The sequence below is a fragment of the Pyxicephalus adspersus genome, chromosome 7, assembly GCF_032062135.1.
Source record: "Pyxicephalus adspersus chromosome 7, UCB_Pads_2.0, whole genome shotgun sequence".
Taxonomy (NCBI): Eukaryota; Metazoa; Chordata; class Amphibia; order Anura; family Pyxicephalidae; genus Pyxicephalus; species Pyxicephalus adspersus.
In genome coordinates, this window is record NC_092864.1 from 68,941,229 (window position 1) to 68,960,951 (window position 19,723).

General features: G+C 40.5%; 1 protein-coding gene across 1 annotated transcript in view; it reads left to right on the forward strand.

Annotated features, from left to right (window-relative positions):
* The first annotated feature begins 18,424 nt into the window (after positions 1–18,424).
* Positions 18,425–19,723, forward strand: part of LOC140336109 (hemoglobin subunit beta-like) — a 4,381-nt gene continuing 3,082 nt past the window's right edge. Inside the window, exon 1 of the mRNA XM_072419164.1 lies at positions 18,425–18,583. Coding sequence (XP_072275265.1) covers positions 18,425–18,583 — 159 coding nt within the window. The remainder of the gene's footprint in view (positions 18,584–19,723) is intronic.

Genomic DNA, 19,723 nt, shown 5'->3' on the forward strand with positions numbered 1-19,723 from the left:
ACTGGCTTAAAGAACATAAACTGTAAGTATCAATTTTGAAATAAAATATGTAAATATATTGGAAATTGTGTTTTGACTTACTTGATGATAACTTGATTCTGTAGAATCTTATACTAATATCAAAGGTTGGAAAAGGTATGTGGCAGAGATGTTAATGTGTACGGAACAAGGAATATTTGAAGTACATGATAACCTGAGTGTTATTAGTAAATAAAATTCTACTTTGTAGGGTTTTGTTGAATTGAGAGAAACATAGGGTGATTGAAAGATATTAATATTGCTTTGAAACAAATACAATCGTGATATCTTTCAAACCCGATTAGAGATGATAATGCAGAAGGATTGAAGTTATATGGTTTGGAAAGTTACCTAAATAGAAAGGGTTATTGTGATTAGTGAATTACAACAGTCAAGGAAGATTTAATATATTCACTTACTATATGTATTCCAGAGATCGGAAATTTGGTATTAATCTAAAATGTTTTTGTTGTTGTGTACCAACAATAGCTGAAGCTATTGTCCACAATGTTGGCGTGTGAGCCCATTGTGAAAAGGTGTTTAAAGCTGTAAATCCCTTGGATAACATTCAAGGAATAAATATATACATTCAATGAAATTAGGTGGGAAAAAATGTGAAAGTAGTGCTGAAAACAAAATACTATTGTTTTTAGTAAAATACACTTTCCTGCAAGTAATAAAAATATGGTGACATCCAACCTGTAATGTTATATTTACATTTGATTTTATTCAATGTAATAGCAATTAAGTCAGGAAAGACCTAACAACTGAAAAAAGTACCGTATTTTTCGCCGTATAAGACGCTCCGGAAAATAAGACGCACCCAATTTTAAAGGAGGAAAATCTAGAAAAAAAAGATTCTGAAAGAATATTCCCCTTCTGATCACTCATTCATACCGATATTCCCCTTCTGATCACTCATGCGCCATTCAAATTCCCCTTCTGATCACTCTGTGCCATTCAAATTCCCCTTCTGATCACTCAAGTGCCATTCAAATTCCCCTTCTGATCACTCTGTGCCATTCAAATTCCCCTTCTGATCACTCTGTGCCCCCCCCAGTTTTGGGGAAGAAAAAGTGCGTCTTATACGGCAAAAAATACGGTAGATGCATTTTATAGTTTTCAAAAACTTATGTGTATGGATGATTATTTAATCTCATTGTTAATCAGGGGCATTAATCTATTAAGAGAAGAAAAAAAAAGTACACAGACGGCTAGAATCCTACTTGGAATAAATGAACAATTACTGCTAAGAAGTCCTTAGACAAATGCAAGTACAGTATAGCACACTGGGTTTATTAATTCAATACCAGAAATGCAAATCTGAGAAAAATGCAAAATGAGCGCTGTTCTGAGTTTTGTAGTTCTTTCAAGACAGGACATAAATCTGTGGCTCATGCTTTAAACAAACACCCTGCTGTTATATATTACATTCAATTTAATATAGACTGTGGAAGTTCACAATAGATTTAGTTGCATCTCTAATGTGTAGCTGTTTCACCCATGGAACACCAAATATGCAGGGTTCTGTATTTCTTCTGAGCGTGGAACAAAGCTTTTCTATTCTTCCATTTCTGAGAAGTGTTACAAATACAACAAAACGTTATAAAGTTTCAGACTCTTGTGGTTTTTATGATATCTGAGAACTTTGGCTATAAGAAGTTTAAGAACTGAATACACAGGTATAATATTCAAAACTGCAAATGCATTTATGTCATGCAAATAATTTTAGCTTTGCATCCTGTAAAAAAGGTAGTATTTGTGGGACTGCAAACTTCAGAAGGGGTTAATGAACAATATTAAAACACTGCTGCCGAGCCAAAACAGCAACAGTTGGATCACAAGATCCAGTTTAGCCCAGGGAGAGCTCATTTTCATATCATTTTGGAGAGAGAAGAGTCAGACGGAGAAAAGCTAACATCTTTTTTACACATAACCAGACAATGTCAGCACTCTATTCTATCATATCTCTAGCAATTGTACACTGTTCTCAACCAAATTGATACCTGACCATTACTAAATTGGTTTTGCCAACAGCGTGGTCGTAATATACTGTCATAAAGCACTTGTTATTATATTTTGTATATTTTTAGCCATGGACATCAGCAAATATGATGATTTTCTTCTGATCAGGCCACTCCAACCATAACAGGTTTGGGGAAAAGAACATAAGATGTTCAAATGGGCACAATAATCTGTTCATATATGTCTATCCGTACATTCACAATACATGTATCTCACATTTCATATGACAATATTTCTCTAGTGGTGACACTGGCAAGCCCTGCTGCTCCTGCTACATACCTATGGTATTTAATTGACTGTGTAACTAATTTTAAATTAGGCACAGGTTGATCGTTTTTACTAATATTTCCTATTCAAAATTGACATTTTTTCACTTTTCAGTAAATTCTCATTATTTCTTTACTAAATTAAACTTTGTTAGCCAGTATAATCCACAAAATTGTGTAAAGTATGGAGTTCAATTTGAGAGGGCACCATAACACATAGGATTGTGCCTGTGGTGTTCAATCTCCTGCCCTCTATCTTCCACCTTTCTCTTCAAAGGAAATTAAAAATTTCTTTGTACTTCAATTGTGTTATTGATTGACAAGCTGCTTGTCTGGCAAAACCTGCCAATCAAGAATATACTCCTACAGCTGCAAACACTTGGTTTCCTGTATTTCCTGTCTCTTTTTAGTATTGCATTATAAAGATGCACAAAATAAAATATTAACTTTAACAAAGTAAATAACTGCAATTTTTGTAGCATAAATGTTAATATTTAGTCTGCAATAAAAGGTGCAGCAGGACAGGGTACATTGACACATGTAAGGGGTATGCTAGGGGACATGCACAATCTGCATATCCCATCCTGTAGTGCAGAGCATGTCCTATATGCTATTGATTTCTGTAAGTATTTAGTTATATCTGCCTGTTGATGGTATTATGTGCATACCAATGATAGTTGCCTGTTGTTAGTAGTATCTGCACATTATTCTTACTGGACATACCCATAACAACTTTGCCACACCACATTTGAATTAGGCAACTCCTCCCCCAAGGACTCTCTTACATTTATTTTCCTAAAGATTCCCAGGTGACTTACTGCTTTAGCTTAGTGTCCAAAAAACTCTGTACAATTTCACTAGCGCCTGCTCACAGGGGCATTTTATTTTAAATAGACACAGGGTGGATTTTGAAAAAAAACTGTGCAGGGTAAATTTAAAAAACACTGATCTAGTCCTTTTCCTCCCAGCCTTACTGTCTCTGGCTTACCACATACCTGGATTTCAGTTCTTTCAGTCATGGAGGCCCAGAATCACATATGGGTGTGGGTTATAAAGCAGTGGAGACTGTAATGGGACATACCCAGTGTACATGCCAGTTCTGTCTTACAGATACAGAAGTTAAATCACATGTGGCAAGGAGGACTTTTGTGGAACTAGGAAAAAAAAGGAGGTGCCAGTGAATGGTGCATCAAAGGACAGGAAAGCTGATTCCAGACACGTTATCACTGGTGGACAGCAAACTAGAAAGTAAGTTTTCATCTTCCAACTGTCCTATCTTTGCCAGGTCAATACTGGTTCTTACGAGTCAGCATGCTGCCCCAGCACACAATATAAATGTCCAGGTCGCATAGATATTGTAGTGGCTTACACGTAGGTAGTGCCAGTACTTTATAGCGTGTTAGTTTTCAATAGATCTACAATGATGAACATAGCACCCCTCACTTCCTTTAGCTTGGTCATCCTTTTGTGTATGAGCCCACAATGGATGATACATCCATCCAGGGATGAGTTCAGTGAGGAGAGAACAGCAAAACTCAGATTAGAGATCTAGAGAAGCAAATTAAAACACACAAGTACCTGCAAGCTGACACCTGCCCAGTACCCAGCTCGAGATGCCAGACTAGACTCAAGCTCAACAGGGGCTTCTTTCCCCGCTGATTCCGCCAAGCCCGTTCCCTTTCATGTGGTTTTGCTACATAGGTAGGGACAGATTGGAATCTCGTTCATCCATTCATGTCTCCAATAGCTACAGCTTCTACACTGTCCATATGGGTGATGGCCTCAACCTCTAATGCCGTCCTTGCTCCGTCTCAAGGCCCACCCACTCCTCCTCATGCTGTTACTGCTGCCGCCTGCCCAGTACCCACTTTGTACTCTGAAGAGAAACGGGTCAGGAGATAGAACCGTACAAGGTGGTGGTCAGTTCTGTAATGACACACTTGGCGATAAATTATGCCAGAGATCCCCCAACATGTCGTTTGCAAATGTCATCTCACCCTTCCCTTTCAGCTGCTTCTCAGTCTGAAACTCATCATTCTGCAGTTTTTTTACAAGATCCTTGACGGATCTTTGAATGGATTCTCCCAGGACGGCCACATGCTTGTTGTGAAGTCTCCGGACGACTGCTGAGCTCAATAACGTCATGGCTCAATGTGGTCATCCAGGACCTCTCGGTTCCCGTTAAACATACCAGTATCTCCCATCTCATCCCCCCGACATATACAGAGGGACTGCTGTGCCACTTCCCAGTTCCGGGGTAACATACTCAGAAATGCAGTCCGACAAAGCGTGGTACCGATCGATGAAGCAGAAGACGTGGCCTTCTACATTCAATCACAAATTTCAGATTACACAATTGCATTACACACTTTGGGGTGTCATTAAAGATGCACTACACCCAGCTCTAGATGCCAGTTACTAATACCTTCCACACTCCGTCTCAGGGCCTGCTATCGCGTGAAAGCACATGAAAGGGAACGGGCTTGGTGCAATCAGCGGGGAAAGAAAACCCTGTTGAGCTTGAGTCTAGTCTTGCATCTAGAGCTGGGTACTGGGCAGTGGGCAGGCAGCAGGAAGAGTAGGCATCTATATGGACAGTGTAGAAGCTGTAGCTAGTGGAGACATTGTTTTGTAGGGGACTGCCTTTTCCTATCTGCTAGCTGTAACTTTGTAAAATGCGTCATGGACAGCGTTGTTAACTGGCATCAGCTGGGTACTGGGCAGTCAGCAGCAGTAACAGCAGGAAGAAGAGGTGGTGGGCTCTGAGACAAAGTGTGGATGGCATTAGTAACTGGCATCTAGAGTTGGGTACTGGGCAGCAACAGTAACAGCATGAGGAGGAGGCATTTAGCACTGAGATGGAGTATGAACAACATTAGTATTTGGCATCTAGAGTTTGTTACTGGGCAGGTGGCAGCATCATTTACAGCAGGAGGAGGAGACAGTGGGCTCTGAGACGGAGCGTGGACTGCATTAGTATCTGGCATCTAGAGTTTGGTACTGGGCAGGCAGCATCATTTACAGCAGGAGGAGGAGGCAGTGGGCTCTGGGACGGAGTGTGGACAGCATTAGTATCTTGCACCCAGAGTTTGTTAGTGGGCAGGCAGCATCAATTTCAGCAGGAGGCGGTGAACTCTGAGACCAAGTGTGGACGGCATTAGTATCTGTCATCTACAGTCGGGTACTGGGCAGGTGGCAGCAACAGTTACAGGAGGAGGAGGAGGCGGTGGGCTCTGAGACGGAGCGCGGACGGCATTAGTATCTGGCATCTACAGTTTTTTACTGGGTAGGGGGCAGCATCATTTACAGCAGAAGGAGGAGGCGGTGGGCTCTGAGACAGAGGATGGACAGCATTAGTATCTGGCATCTAGAGTTTGTTAGTGGGCAGGCGGCAGCATCATTTACAGCAGGAGGAGGAGGTGGTGGGCTCTGAGACAGAATGTGGACGGCATTAGTATTTGGCATCTAAAGTTTGGTACTGGGTAGGTGGCAGCAACATTTACAGCAGGAGGAGGAGGAGGTGGTCTCTGAGACGGAGCGTGGACGGCATTAGTATCTGGCATCTAGAGCTTGTTAGTGGGCAGGCAGCAGCATCATTTACAGCTGGAGGAGGAGGAGGAGGTGTGGGCCCTTAGACGGAATGTGGACGGCATTAGTATCTGGCATCTAGAGTTCAATACTGGGCAGGCAGGAGGTGGGCTCTGGGACCGAACATGGACGACATTAGTATCTAGCATCTAGAGTTTAGTACTGGGCAGGCGGCAGCATCATTTACAGCAGGAGGAGGAGGTGGTGGGCTCTGAGATGGAGCAAGGACTGCATTAGAGGTTGAGGCCATCAACTCTATGGACAGTGTAGAAGCTGTAGCTAATTGAGACATGAATGGATTTATGAAAATCACACTTTCCATACCTATTATCTAGAGTTTGTGGGCAGGCGGCAGCATCATTTACAACAGGAGGAGGAGGTGGTAGGCTCTGAGACCAAGTGTGGATGGCATTAGTATCTAGCATTTACAGTCGGGTACTGGGCAGGTGGCAGCATCAGTTACAGCAGGAGGAGGAGGAGACGGTGGGCCCTGAGACGGAGTGTGGACGGCATTAGTATCTGGCATCTAGAGCTTGTTAGTGGGCAGGCAGCAGCATCATTTACAGCAGGAGGAGGAGGAGGTGGGCCCTTAGACGGAGTGTGGACGGCATTAGTATCTGGCATCTAGAGTTCAATACTGGGCAGGCAGGAGGTGGGCTCTGGGACCGAACGTGGACGACATTAGTATCTGGCATCTAGAGTTTGGTACTGGGCAGACGGCAGAATCATTTACAGCAGGAGGAGGAGGTGGTGGGCTCTTAGACGGAGCATGAATGGCATTAGTATCTGGCATCTAGAGTTTGTTAGTGGGCAGGCAGCAGCATCATTTACAGCAGGAGGAGGAGGCAGTGGGCTCTGAGACGGAGTGTGGAGGGCATTGGTATCTTGCATCTAGAGTTGGGTAGTTGGAAGGCGGCAGCAATAACAGCATTTTTTATCATTTGTGGATATCTAGCAAGTGCTATCACAGATACGAAGTGCTATCAGAATTAAATATCTGTATTGTTTGTAGAGAAATACATCAATTTTTATGCCTTTAGGGATATATAGCAAAATGAGATCAGAACTAAAGATCTGTATTTTCTGTAAATATAATATTTTCTGAGAAATATAGAATTGTTTTGGATGGTCTTTTGGATTGATACCAAGTGCTATCAGAATTTAATATCTAGATTTTTGGGAGATAAATGTAGAAATTTTTATGGCTTTGGAGATATATAGCAAAGTGGGATCAGAATGAAATATCTGTATTTTTGGGAGAGAAATACCAACATTTTTATGGGTTTTAGGATAGCTACCAAGTGCTATCATAATAAAATATCTCTATTTTTTATCTATAAATACAGAAATGTTTAGGTTTTTTGTGATAGATTGCAAGAGGTATCCTACAATATACCTCTTGTAATCTATCAGGAAAGACAAAAAAAATACATTTTTCTGTTTATTTTGATAGATTGCAAGTGATATCAAAATTAAATATCCAGTGAGCTGTAAAGGAAAAATATCTTCCCACTTCATGGTTGCTTGACCAACTGTCAGTTGTCAGGTGCACCTTGCCAGAAACGTGCTGCAGGGCCATGGACACATTGTACTGCACGTGTTCATGCAAAGCAATGCAAAATACTGTCGCTTAGGCATAACGTACTGTGGGTTCGTGCAGAGGAATACGTAACAGAACGCATTGGAGTCCACCAGCCGGTAAGGGAGGAGCTCTAACGCAATCAGCTGTGCAATTGCCACATTTATTAGCTTTGTTTTGGGGTCATGTGGGCCATATTTCCTCTTGCGCTCCAGCATCTGGGAGATGGAAGGTTGGATGCTGCTAATGCTACTCACAGAAAGATTGGACTATGGGGTAGAAGTCGTGGGGCATGGCAATGATGCCTGGTCTTGACTGCTAGCAATGCGACAAACAGCAGCGGATCTACGTTGGAGCTCCTGCTCACCGCTGGTTGAGCCTGAAAAAGGTAATGCTCGGCTACATGCCCCACTCAAATTGCTGGCAGCAGCACGGGTAACTTTGGTGGCGGAAGGATGAAAGGCAGCGGAGGTGGATCAAGCAGTTTGAGCTTGCTTCTTGGGCAGAGTTGGTCGCATGTGATTTAACCAGGTGTTCCCGCCAGGTTACCGTATGGTGGCTTTTTAAATGTATGCTCATGCAACTTGTTCCAAGTTTGTTTGGGTTTTTGTCTCGTTTCAAGTGTTGAGCACACAGTTTGCAGATGACCATGGTGTTGTCATCGCTAAGGACATTAAAAAATGCCCACACGGGCGAACATCTAACTGGGCCAAAAGGTGCTTTGGAACTGGTGCTTGTGGTGGCAGTCCCAGGTTGTTGAGGCATAGCTGTGGTGACAGCTTCCGACGATTTACGGCTATGACTTTCCTCACTGGTACTTGAAGAATGCAGAGAGTGGGCAGCTTTTATCCTCTTCCTCCCTCTCCCCCTTTGAGGGCGCTCTGCAACCTCCTCCTCCTCTTCTTCCTCCTCCTCCTCCTCCTCTTCTTCCTGCCTACGATGATCTCCTTGTTGGCCCCATGTTGGATCAAGGACATCATCATCATCATCATCATTATCATTAGAAGAGACAGTTTCCCTGTATGTGCCAAAAGGAAGCAGCGGCCTTTTGCAGCCAGTTTGAATTGGCTTGTCTGGCTCAGAGTGTCCTGGTGAAAAGTAATTGGGGGGAAAGCCTGTGAACTCACTCTCTTCGTCAGATGACTCAAACAACTGAGCATCTTGAAGGAATGCTTGTACCTCTGCCTCTCCAACCCCTCGGTGGGACTCCTCTACATACTGCCGTACACGTGACTTTCCAGCCGTTGTTGAAGAACTAGGAGGAACAGGTGTATCATGGACTGTTTGGGACACCTGTAAGGCCTGTGTCTGGGACTGGGATGAAGTACAATCACTTGACCCAGGCTGGGTCATGTACTCTACTACCTCTTGTTCATGGTGTGGTAATAATGGACGCCCACCACCAACAGCAGAGCTTCTTGTTCTTGGGTCTGCAGCTAAAAACAAAGTCATACTTCTTTGCTTGCCACCCCTGCCAAAGCTGCCCTTTCCTCTTTGCTCAGACGTAGAAATGAGACCTTGACACCCTGCAAAATACTTTGTAGCTAATATGCTTCACAAAGTGTAAATTTGTACAGTAATTTTTTTTTTTTTTTGGGGGGGGGGGGTTGACACCAAAAATGCAAGAGCGCTGTGTGTTGTATGCAGCACTTTGCTTCAGTGGTGACGCTTGTAATATGCAGCACAGTATACGCAATATATACTGCAGTATACACTGCATCTGTGTCTGTCTCTCAGTACAAGTGTGATACTGTGCACAAAGTCAGGGAGGGTACCCTGCCTCTGGCTGCGTGTATGTAACACACTGACTATCTATCTATCTATCTATCTATCTATCTATCTATCTATCTATCTATCTATCTATGTATCTATCTATCTATCTATCTATCTATCTATCTATCTATCTATCTATGTATCTATCTAACAGTGAAACTCTCTACCTATCTGAGTACAGTAGATTTCTGCACAAATACAGTACAATCCAACAATCTATCTTACTAATAGTGTGAGTGTGACACAGTCTAACAATGTAAAGCACTTTTTTCTACTTTGACAAAGCAAGCCAAGCAGCACAGAAAGGTTGTGATCCTAGCAAATCTCTGTCAGGAGTGGTAAATGCAGGCAGGCCCAGGCCCTGATATAGGCCAATGGCTGCCTGTGTGGCATGCCAATCGGCTGCCTGCCACAACAAACATGGAGGGGAGCATCCCTGCTGTTATTGGAGGGCCCTAGGCATCATGGGGGTGGTCCCTAGGCATTGTGGGAGGGTCGAATTTGGGGCTTCGAATCCAGAAAAATTCGGGTCGGTCATATTCGGATCGAACATTAGGACTACCCGAATTCGAACAACAACACTAGTGAGGAGTTCCGCCCACCACATTCCACACAGGGAGCTCAGGCAAACACTGCCTGCACCGTATCCCCCTGTAGCGGTGGCAGCAGCAGTAGTGGCAGCAGGCCGCACACATCTAAAAATGTAGGCCAAGGCAGGAGGGATTTTCTGGATGCCTGGCGAAACCTGATGCCACCTAAAACAAGTGAAGCGCAGGGGCATAACCATCAAGAACTGGTTATGTTCTGGAATGTTGGTTATTTCATATTATATAGTGGTTCTTGCATTATATATTTTTATGGTTTGTGATAAATTTAAATATGTGATTTCCTGATTTATTTGTAATCATCGTGCCTATTCTCTTGAAATTTTGCCAATGGATATTGTTTTTTTATGTCCTTTTTGTGCCGGGCCCCTTTTAATGAGAATACTAAGCACTAGATTGTTTTGTGCCTGTGGTTGTGTTTATGTTTATGTTTGGTTATGTTTGTGAGTCTTTGGTTGGCTTCATACTTCCACAACACCATGTATTGCAGGGTATCTTTAACTCTAAATAACTTTTGTCAATATTTTGTTACCGGTATTTTACATAAGAAACTATTTTAATTTATTTTTTAGGCTATGTTAAGTCTGCTACAACCTTTGCAAAGTTTTACTGTAGATTCCTCTTGACTTAGTTTTCCTTTATTACAGAAGTGATCAGCAGCCATGAAAGTGAAGGAGGTGAGTATTAACAGCATTAAAACAGCAAATAAAGGCAAAATGATTATCAATAATACTACCATTTGTCTTTGAAGGGGGAACTTTTATAGATTTGCTTTACAATATCCAGATCAGAAAAAAAATGTCTATCTATGGTAAACCACACTACAGCAATGGTATGTGGTAAATACTAAACAAACCCCCTCAGAAGCTGTGGACATGCTTTTCTTTTTAATTTTGTGAAAAGTATAGCTTTTATAAGGAATGAAATGGACTGAAGTGCCTAAAGCAAAACAACAGTATACACATTATTAGCATTTATTTATATATTTATATTTTGATATACATTAAAATATATTTACAGTTGTAAACAGCCATTTTACATGGTGAGCTATGTTTATGTGATTTGCATTTCAAAATGTAATATAAATAAAAATGTTTATTCATGTTTATAAATTATATATTGTAACCATATAAATTTTATTTGGAACTGGTTGTTAAATGTTGTATTGTAAGAAATAGTCAACCAGCAGAAATAGGAGAGTAAAAACTTTAAACTAAACAAAATTGCAGAACAACGCAACATGTTTTATAATTAGAAGCTCAACAAGCACATCTACAGCATCTACCATGGACTAGCCACATATTACTGTCATTTGGAATAGAATTGAATTAATGATATTTGGCAGGGAAGCTTTTGCCAGGTATTCAAAATTCAATGAAATAATTTAAATGATCTTTATAGAATGTATTAGTGTAGATAGAATGCAGTATTTAATGTCCCACAAATTATATTCTTCTTTGTTCATATCATATTCTAATATACTCATAAAACAACCAGCTTAAAATTGAGGCATGCATGAACAAAGTGTCTACTATTTTCTTATGTGCTAAATTGACAAAGATATAATTAACCATTTATTTTTCTTTTCAGATTATTAATTGTTTCCTCATAGATCGAAAAGAACTTCATCAGTTTAGGCAACTTGGACTCTGCTGAAGCAATCATTCAAAAAGGTGAAAGCTCATGGTGAAAAGGCGTTAGCAGAAGCCCAAAACTAATCAGTAGGAGAAAGCCCAAAACTAATCAGTACTACTCTGTTTAGATTAGTGTTTATTTTTTTTTATTTGTTTATGCATTTTTTTTCTATGTTTCCTTATAAAACCCTATAAAAAGTATAAACTGAATCTCTGAATGTTCTAAATAGAAATAGTGTAACTTGCAAACCCGAAGCGCTACTATAACATTGTGATTTTTGAGACACCCCTGTCTGGAGTGGCAGTGGGTGACCTTAAAGAAGCAGAAGCATAACTGCGGTTGTCAAGGGTAATGGTTCGTGCTTCCGTCTAAGCATGTGGTGGCAGTCTACCTGTGATGATGTGTTTGACAAGGGTTAACGGGAGTGGTAACCTTGCCCCGTGACAAACCCCTCTTCGGCCTGCTGGTGCGTGGACTGTTGTTGAGCGTGCTGGAAAGTCTATGCGCAGGGGTGCGGGCTGAGAGGGCATTTGTCACAGGAGGTAGCCCCCCACACAAACATCGTTATCTGTCTTCCTAAAGCCATTAGTTCGCTGAACATACGTGGTAATTATCTGGACCATATCTAGTTTACTTGAGTCATCATTTTTAGCCATTTCCTCATTCGCTTCGCTCATCGATGGTAACACTGTTTCCCAGTTTATGTGGAAGGCTGAGGACACCTTTGGAATGAACTGTGAAGAGAGCCGCAAATATACCCTTTTCTGGTCAGACAAAATAATAAGGCTCTCTAATTGAGAAAGATTGCAATTCTGATATCCAGCGGGCGGATTTAATGGCCGCCAGGAACACTGCTTTCCACGTTAGTTTTTCCATTCAACAAACTTTTATTGGATGGAAGGGAGAGAGCAAAAGGTCTTTGAGCACTAAAGATATGTCCCAAGATGGAAATAAAGGCCTTACTGGCGGCCTGATCGTTACTGCTGCTTTTAGGAACTGTGCATCTTCTGCCCATTTCGTTAAAGTTAGGGCTGATAAGGCAGACACCTGTACATTAATGGTATTATAGCTAGGACCCTTCTCTAGCGCAGACTGCAATACCTCAAATATTTGAGCTGCTGTAGGCTCTGTGGGGGAAAAACCTTTTTCCTGAGACATGATTAGGAACTGTTTCCATATCCTGAAGTAGGTTTTATTGGTTGTAAATTTCCTCGCCTTTAAAAGAGTGCCTGCCACTTTTCAGACACACCTGCCGCTAAATACCTCCTCCTTTCAATAGAAAGGCATTCAGCCTGCAATGCAGGGGCTGAGGTTTGACTCAAGTCCCCTGAACTATCAAATCCCACTGATCTGGTAGAGGCCACAGGGAAGACATCAGCATCTGAGTCATCTGGGCAAACCAGGGCCTTCTCGACCAATATGGTAGTATCACTATTGCCCCTATTTTTAGGAGGACCCTCATAATCAATGTTATCGGCAGAAAAATATACAGAAGAGGAAAGTTCCATCTGATGGGGAACACATTTTGAGCCAACACCTGTTTGCAGTTGAACCTTGAACAGAACCTTGGGAGCTGAGCGTTGTTGGGTGATGCCATCAAGTCTAGTACTGGTATTCCGCACTGTTGGAAAATAGGGAATGGGAATAGGTATTTGGGGGTATGGACCATTCTTTTGAATCCGGAAATTACCTTCTCAAAGCATCTGCCAATTGATTCTGTTTCCCTTGGAGGATATACTGCTGTCAGATCTTGCAGATGTCATTCTGCCCATCCAAAGCTCTTTGCTGTAGTCTGCAAAAGTCATTGTTTTGCAATGTAAGACACTGTGGTCTAATTTTCACCCTCTTGTGCTCTAGGTAAGTAGCGAATGTTTTTACAGTTTGCCAGGCTGCTTCCAGTTCCATCACATCGGATTGCCCTTTATGGGTGGTTATCGGGGCTGTAGCCAGGTTGAAGGGCAGATTCATTTTTGATCTCTTTGAGCGATAGGCACATGTAGGTATGCATTTTCCAGATCGACCGAGATCATCCAATTGCCCGGATGTATGACCGACATGATAGTTTGTAGTGATTCCACCTGAAATGACTTCACCTCCAGATATGTATTCAGGTTTCTCAGATCCATTACTGGACGAAAATCCCCGAGGCTTTCTGTACCAGGAATAGCCTGGAATAGAATCCTTTTCCCTGCTCTTGTAGTAGAACAGGTATTATCACTTGAAACTTCACCAATTCTTGAACATACGCAATTATGGTTTTCTTTTCTGACACATCTTTTGGAAGCAATGTCCTTCTGAAACTTGTTTGCGGGCATCCCTGAGCAAATTCCATCTGGCATCCCTGGATACTACTGACAATACCCAGGCATCTGTGATTTTGTGTTTCCATTCTCCCAAAAAATTTAAAAGGCGAGCACCAACCTCCAGTAACGGGGATTAGCCATCTTCAGAATTGCTTGCTTGACGACTTGACTGGCTGCGCCGGCCGGCCAGCTGAACCCGCAGCTGCATAAATCCTCTTGAGATCCCCTTCCATCTTTCTATCCATAGGGTCACTGAATTTTTCATAGGTAGAACCACATCCCTGATCAGTCGATCAGTCGCTGCAACGGAGCGTCCACCGCTGGATTAACATCAAAGACTCACCTCTGACTCCTTTACGCTCATTGGATACAATTTTGTGAATCTGTTCATAAAGGAGCATTTCCTATCATGTTTTGCCCACTTTCCTTCAAAGAGCTGCTTTATCTCTTCCATGAATGGAAAGGTTATAACCTCCTTTTTTAGAGACAAAAAATATCTTTCTCTTCAGAGGGGGTGGAGATTCTTCTTCCCACTGAATAGCCTCTCTGATAGCATGTACAAATTGGTTGATCAATAAAAATCAAATGAAAAAGAATTTCCTTCTTCTAACTCAGAATCTGATATTCCCTAGCCCTGTGGTAAATCCCAATGTTTACCATGTCCTCATGTGCCTTTGAACTTGTGCCTGCGATAAGGTTCTTTAAGCCCTCTGCATTAGCCCGATCAATATACCCCTTCATCTCCTTGGTCTCGGTCTCTCTGTCTGGACATGCCTCCGTAAGGTATGTTGAACAGACCAAATTAGAAGGCAGAGCTTTTGCCCCACATACCAAACAAGATCCATTGCCATCATGCAACCGGTTCCCAGAATGGGAAGATGATTTTTCCCTACTCGCTCTATTTAAGGGGGAGCTCATCCATGTCCTGAGTCCCTGTTTAGAGGACCGTTGGACTGGGGTTGGGGAGGCCTCATGTCTTGTCTTTTTGAGGCGTTTCCTGCCAGGGCTTTTATCACCCATAATGAGGTAGTATATAAAAATATGAATATCTAATTAGGATACACCTATTGCTACCCAAAAAGTTTTTAAAAAACATTTCTTCCTTAACTGGGATCCTGCTTGTGAGGCTGGTGAAGAGCTTTCCGGAGCTAAACCCACATAACACCAGTTACATTTTCTCATTGTTTAAACAAGCAAAAATAACCAAGAAGAAAAAAAGAAAAAAATTAAATACAAAAACACACATTTTTTTTTAAAACTTTTTTTAAAATTCAAAAACATTCCGACAGGAAGAAAAAATGTTTTAACTTACCAGCCAGGTCTTCAGCAGATGCTTCAACGTCATATATACTCTGCATAATGATCCCGGAAAGTTTCCCTGTTTAAATTTAGCACCGCCGGAAGTAGAGAAAACCCCACTTCCTGAAATGTCTAATTTTCGTTACTGCGCATGCGCAGTAACTACTAATTCCAATTCGGCCAGAGAGGCTTCCCTGGAACGGTAATGCGCATGCACGGAAATGGCGCTTGCGCAGTACGTACTCAGACCCGGAAGCCTATAGCTTGAGCTGCGTCCTCTATTGGAGGAAAGCAGCTTCCAGCAAACCTAGAAGACGCCGGGAGAAGCAAAGAAGATGCAGCAGTCTCACTAGCGTCCGATGGTCCTGGAGCAGGACAGAAAAAGAACAGGGAGGTAAGTGAGTGGGGACTTTTTATTGGGAAAAGGTGGTCCTGGGGGGGTCAAAGGGGCAGGATTAACCCATGTGTATGCCGTCAGGAGGAAGGCCAGGAAATTTAATATTTTTTTAGATTTTGTATTTTATCATTTTGACATCTAAACATCTTGGGAATTTACTATTCATACCAAGTGGTGAGCCTTTTGTTTACAGATTAAGTTATTTTTTTCTTTATTTCCCACTTGGCCTTATAACATATTTGACATATTTTTATTTCTTTGTTTATAACTATCTTTCAGGGTCCCTGTAAGTCCTTTCCTCCCTATGTAGAGGGCCTTGGTTGAAAAGGGAAGATATATCTGATATTCACTCTCTATAAAAGGGGAGATATTATACTGTGATATACTGTGAGTAATTGTCTGCAATATACATTTGGTTTTTAATGGCAAAATTGATATTCTTTGTTATTAACCTCCCAACCGTTAAGCCCGTACTTTTCCCATCTAAAAAAAGTTGCAATTATCGATAAGCCTGTACTTTTCTCACTGTATGAAAATACAGTGAGAAAAGTTCGGGTTTAGCAATCACTTACCTGGTCCCGCTGCGATCGTCCATCGTCGTGTTCCAGCGTTGTCCTCCAGCGTCGGGTGTCCTCTCAAAATTCAAAATTTTGTATTGAGTTCCTTTGCATTGAACTCAATACAAAAAAGCTGTATTGAGTCCAATACAAAGAAATCCTTATATAATATATATATAATTGTAATATATATATATTATATACGCTACTGTACATTACATTATACACTATTTATTTTTTTTTAAACTTTTTTAAAGATTTTTTTTTAAAGGTTTATTTTTATGTTTTATAAAAAAAAAATTATTAAATTTATAAAATTTTGGACATATTTCGGTGAATTATGCGGTAATTCGGTGAATTAGAGCCTACAATCCAAAATAAATTTCCATGCAAAAAATGTAACACTTTTTGCATGGAAGTTTGGAAAGAATTAGAATACCCGGCGTTTGCGTACACGTCCCTCGGCGATTCCTGATGATGTGCGTGCGTGTGCCCGTCGATGGGGGTCGTAGCGGGAAATTCAAATATTTTGTATTGGATTCAATACAAAGTTCTGTATCCAATCCAATACAAAATAATACAAAATATATTTATGTGGTTTTGTCTATAGGTATGTGACTTTGGTATTCTTGTTTAAGCTGATTTTTGTGTATTTTAATTTTATTAAAAGTATTTTTTTTTTTTACATGATTGTGTGTTTCAAACATTTTTTATATTCATGATATCTACTAGAACCCTGTTCGGAGATATTTCTGTAAGTTACAGGTCTACAATTTAAAAAAAAAATTCATTAAAACCTGTAACGCTTTTGGTACAGAAACCTAGACATCAGTGTAACACCCAGGTGGTTAATGTGACTATGAATTTATTCTCCAGAAATTCTCATATATTTCTCACTCTCTTGATGAAGATATGATGAAAAATGTAGAACATTGAGGCTACCAATATAACATGTCATATTTCCTGTTATTTTAGAAGTTTTTTGAAATAATCACATTGATGCTGTGTATCATCCCTTACTGTTTATATTGGTAATTTAACAAGTTGAGTTATGGTGTGTTCTTCTGTACTATTTTAACAGTAACTAATTAAGCATTTTTCAGTTTTATATCATATTTTAGGTATTGTAGTACCTGAAACATCCCAATAGCATTAACAATTCCAAAAGCCTTAAGACAGGTGATATTGAACCAATGAAAATTGCAGGGAGGTTTGCCAGGATAAGCATTTGCTGTCCAAAAAGAACATTAGAGCAAGAGTGCCACCATTTTCTGTGGGACAATAAGAAAAGTTCAGGCTTTCTGGCACAATGTGCTGTCCACTGTTAACAATTCAATAACTTCTAAGGGGTTTAAACACATTTCTGTAGTCTGCAAGTGTCAGTACTTAAATATTATGAAATAATAGAATGTAAATGTAAGAGTGTACTGCCACATTGTATTTATTCATTCATATCTAAATCTAAAATGGAAACCAAAATAAACATTTATGCTCATCGCCAATTTTATGTAACTACACGTCCTTTCCCTCATGTAGACATATTCTACTGGAATCTTCTCTCATCTATTGTATTTCCTATTTATGGGTGGAAAATATATTTGGTGAATTTAATTAGTCATTGTTTGATATTTCATATTATTCAGTGGTTCTTGCATTATATATTTTTATGGTTGGTGATAAACTTGGATATGATATTTCTTGGTTTAACGTAATCATTGTGCAATCATTTGTACTGATTGATATTGTTCTTCTTATGTCCTTTTTGTGCCGGGCCCTTTTTTTTAATGAGAATACTGAGCTCCAGATTTTTCTGGTACTGTAAATGTGCCTGTGATTGTGTTTATGTTTAGTTATGTTATGTTTATGCATCTTTGGTTGGCTTCATGTTTGTTTGTTTAATTGATTTTAGTGAGCAGAGATCTGCTGGTCTATCAGATTTTGCCCTTTCTGAGGCTAAAATGCCCTAGTGATACCTAATTCTAGCCCCAACCCTCCCTTCTTGATGCCTAACCTCACCTGGTTGTGATAATGTTTGTGTTGAGTCATGTTTGTGTGTCTATGGTTGGCTTCATGTTTGTTTGTTTGATTTTTGTGATCATCCTTGTGTTTGCTTTTGATAGTTTGCACATATGTCTTTTTTATGCCTAACCTCACCACCCCGTCCCAGTGCCTAAACTTAACCCTCTCTGGCCCAGTGCTTACCCTTGTTACCCTCCTCTGCCTGGTGCCTAACCTTCCTATTAACTAACCTTATTTCTCTTAAGTTTCTTATCCACTTAGCCTAATCCATAATAAAAGAAAGTTGTATTGTATACTTTTGAAGTAAAATAAGACAAATGAGACTGCTTTGGAAGAGTCTACCATAACCATATGACTATCATGCTTAAGCGAAGAGGTGCAATTATAACCCCTGAAAGCATTCTGCTAGAGCAGCTGGGCCATCTTGATTCCAAAAACCCAAGAGGGCACAGTGGAGATCTTCAAAACCATTTGAATACACAGAAATTTGGAGACGAGAAACTGAAAAGGTGTCAGGAGGTAGACCTCCACTTTCTAGCCCTGAGATACCACCTCCTGCATACAAATGTCTATGATGCAATCCATTCCATTTTCTAAGCAAACATTACCTTTCAAATTTGATAAAACAATAAAAACAAAACCACTTAGTACAAAATTTCAAGGAAAATGCAGATCTGGAATTTTTTCGTTTGAAAATCTAGGATGCACAGAAATGTACTCTAAGGGGTGATAAACTTAGACAGATTTAGATAAGGATTTAGAAAAAACTTAGTCAGTTACTTCTTGAGATATTAAAATGAGTGTTGGCCCAGGGGAACACACTAGCCTGTGCGATGATTAAAAGTTGACTCGTCTCCACAAAGAGCTGAAACTACTATTAGAAGAGAAAGCTAGATGTTTTTTATTTCTATGTATAAAGTTATACTTTGAACATGGTAATAAAAGCAGCAAATATTTAGCTAGAGTCCTTAGGAAGCTTAAGGATCTGTACCGTGTTTATGAAATCTTTGACCATACGGGATATCACCTTAGATTTTGTTCATAGTATTCTAATTTATAAAATATTTATTCCCCTAAAATATTTTCTCTGTCAAGTGGAATGTAAAGTAATTAATCGCATACCTCAGAGAACTTGCTAGTATACCGATATTATGATCTCAAGAGGCCAAATCTTTGGAAAGACCATTAACTGATGGCGTAGCAGAAATGGTGGGGCTTTCTGAAGCTACCACTAGAGAGCCATCTCAGAGTTATTTTTTAGCAAGTTACATACAAAAACATGGAATACTGAATACTTGTATTGTGGATGTACAGGTGGATTTGTCTAAACTGTCTGGTCTGTGCCCTTGTGAACACCTTGTGTCCTCTTTGCCACACTTGTTTGGGTGGGAGTGACTAGATAAGAAGAAAGTTTTGACTGTTATGCCCCAGGAGGTCGAGAAGGAAAGCAGCCGATAATATACAAAATTTCATATGCATATATTAATATACAAATATACGCCTACTTCCTGGAGAGTGTTGTTCACTTGGTTGGCTGTTGTGAAGGGGTTTCTCTTCACCATGGAAATGATTCTGCCATCATCCACCACTGTTGTCTTCCGTGGACGTCCAGGTCTTTTGGCGTTGCTGAGTTCACCAGTGCTTTGTTTCTTTCTCATG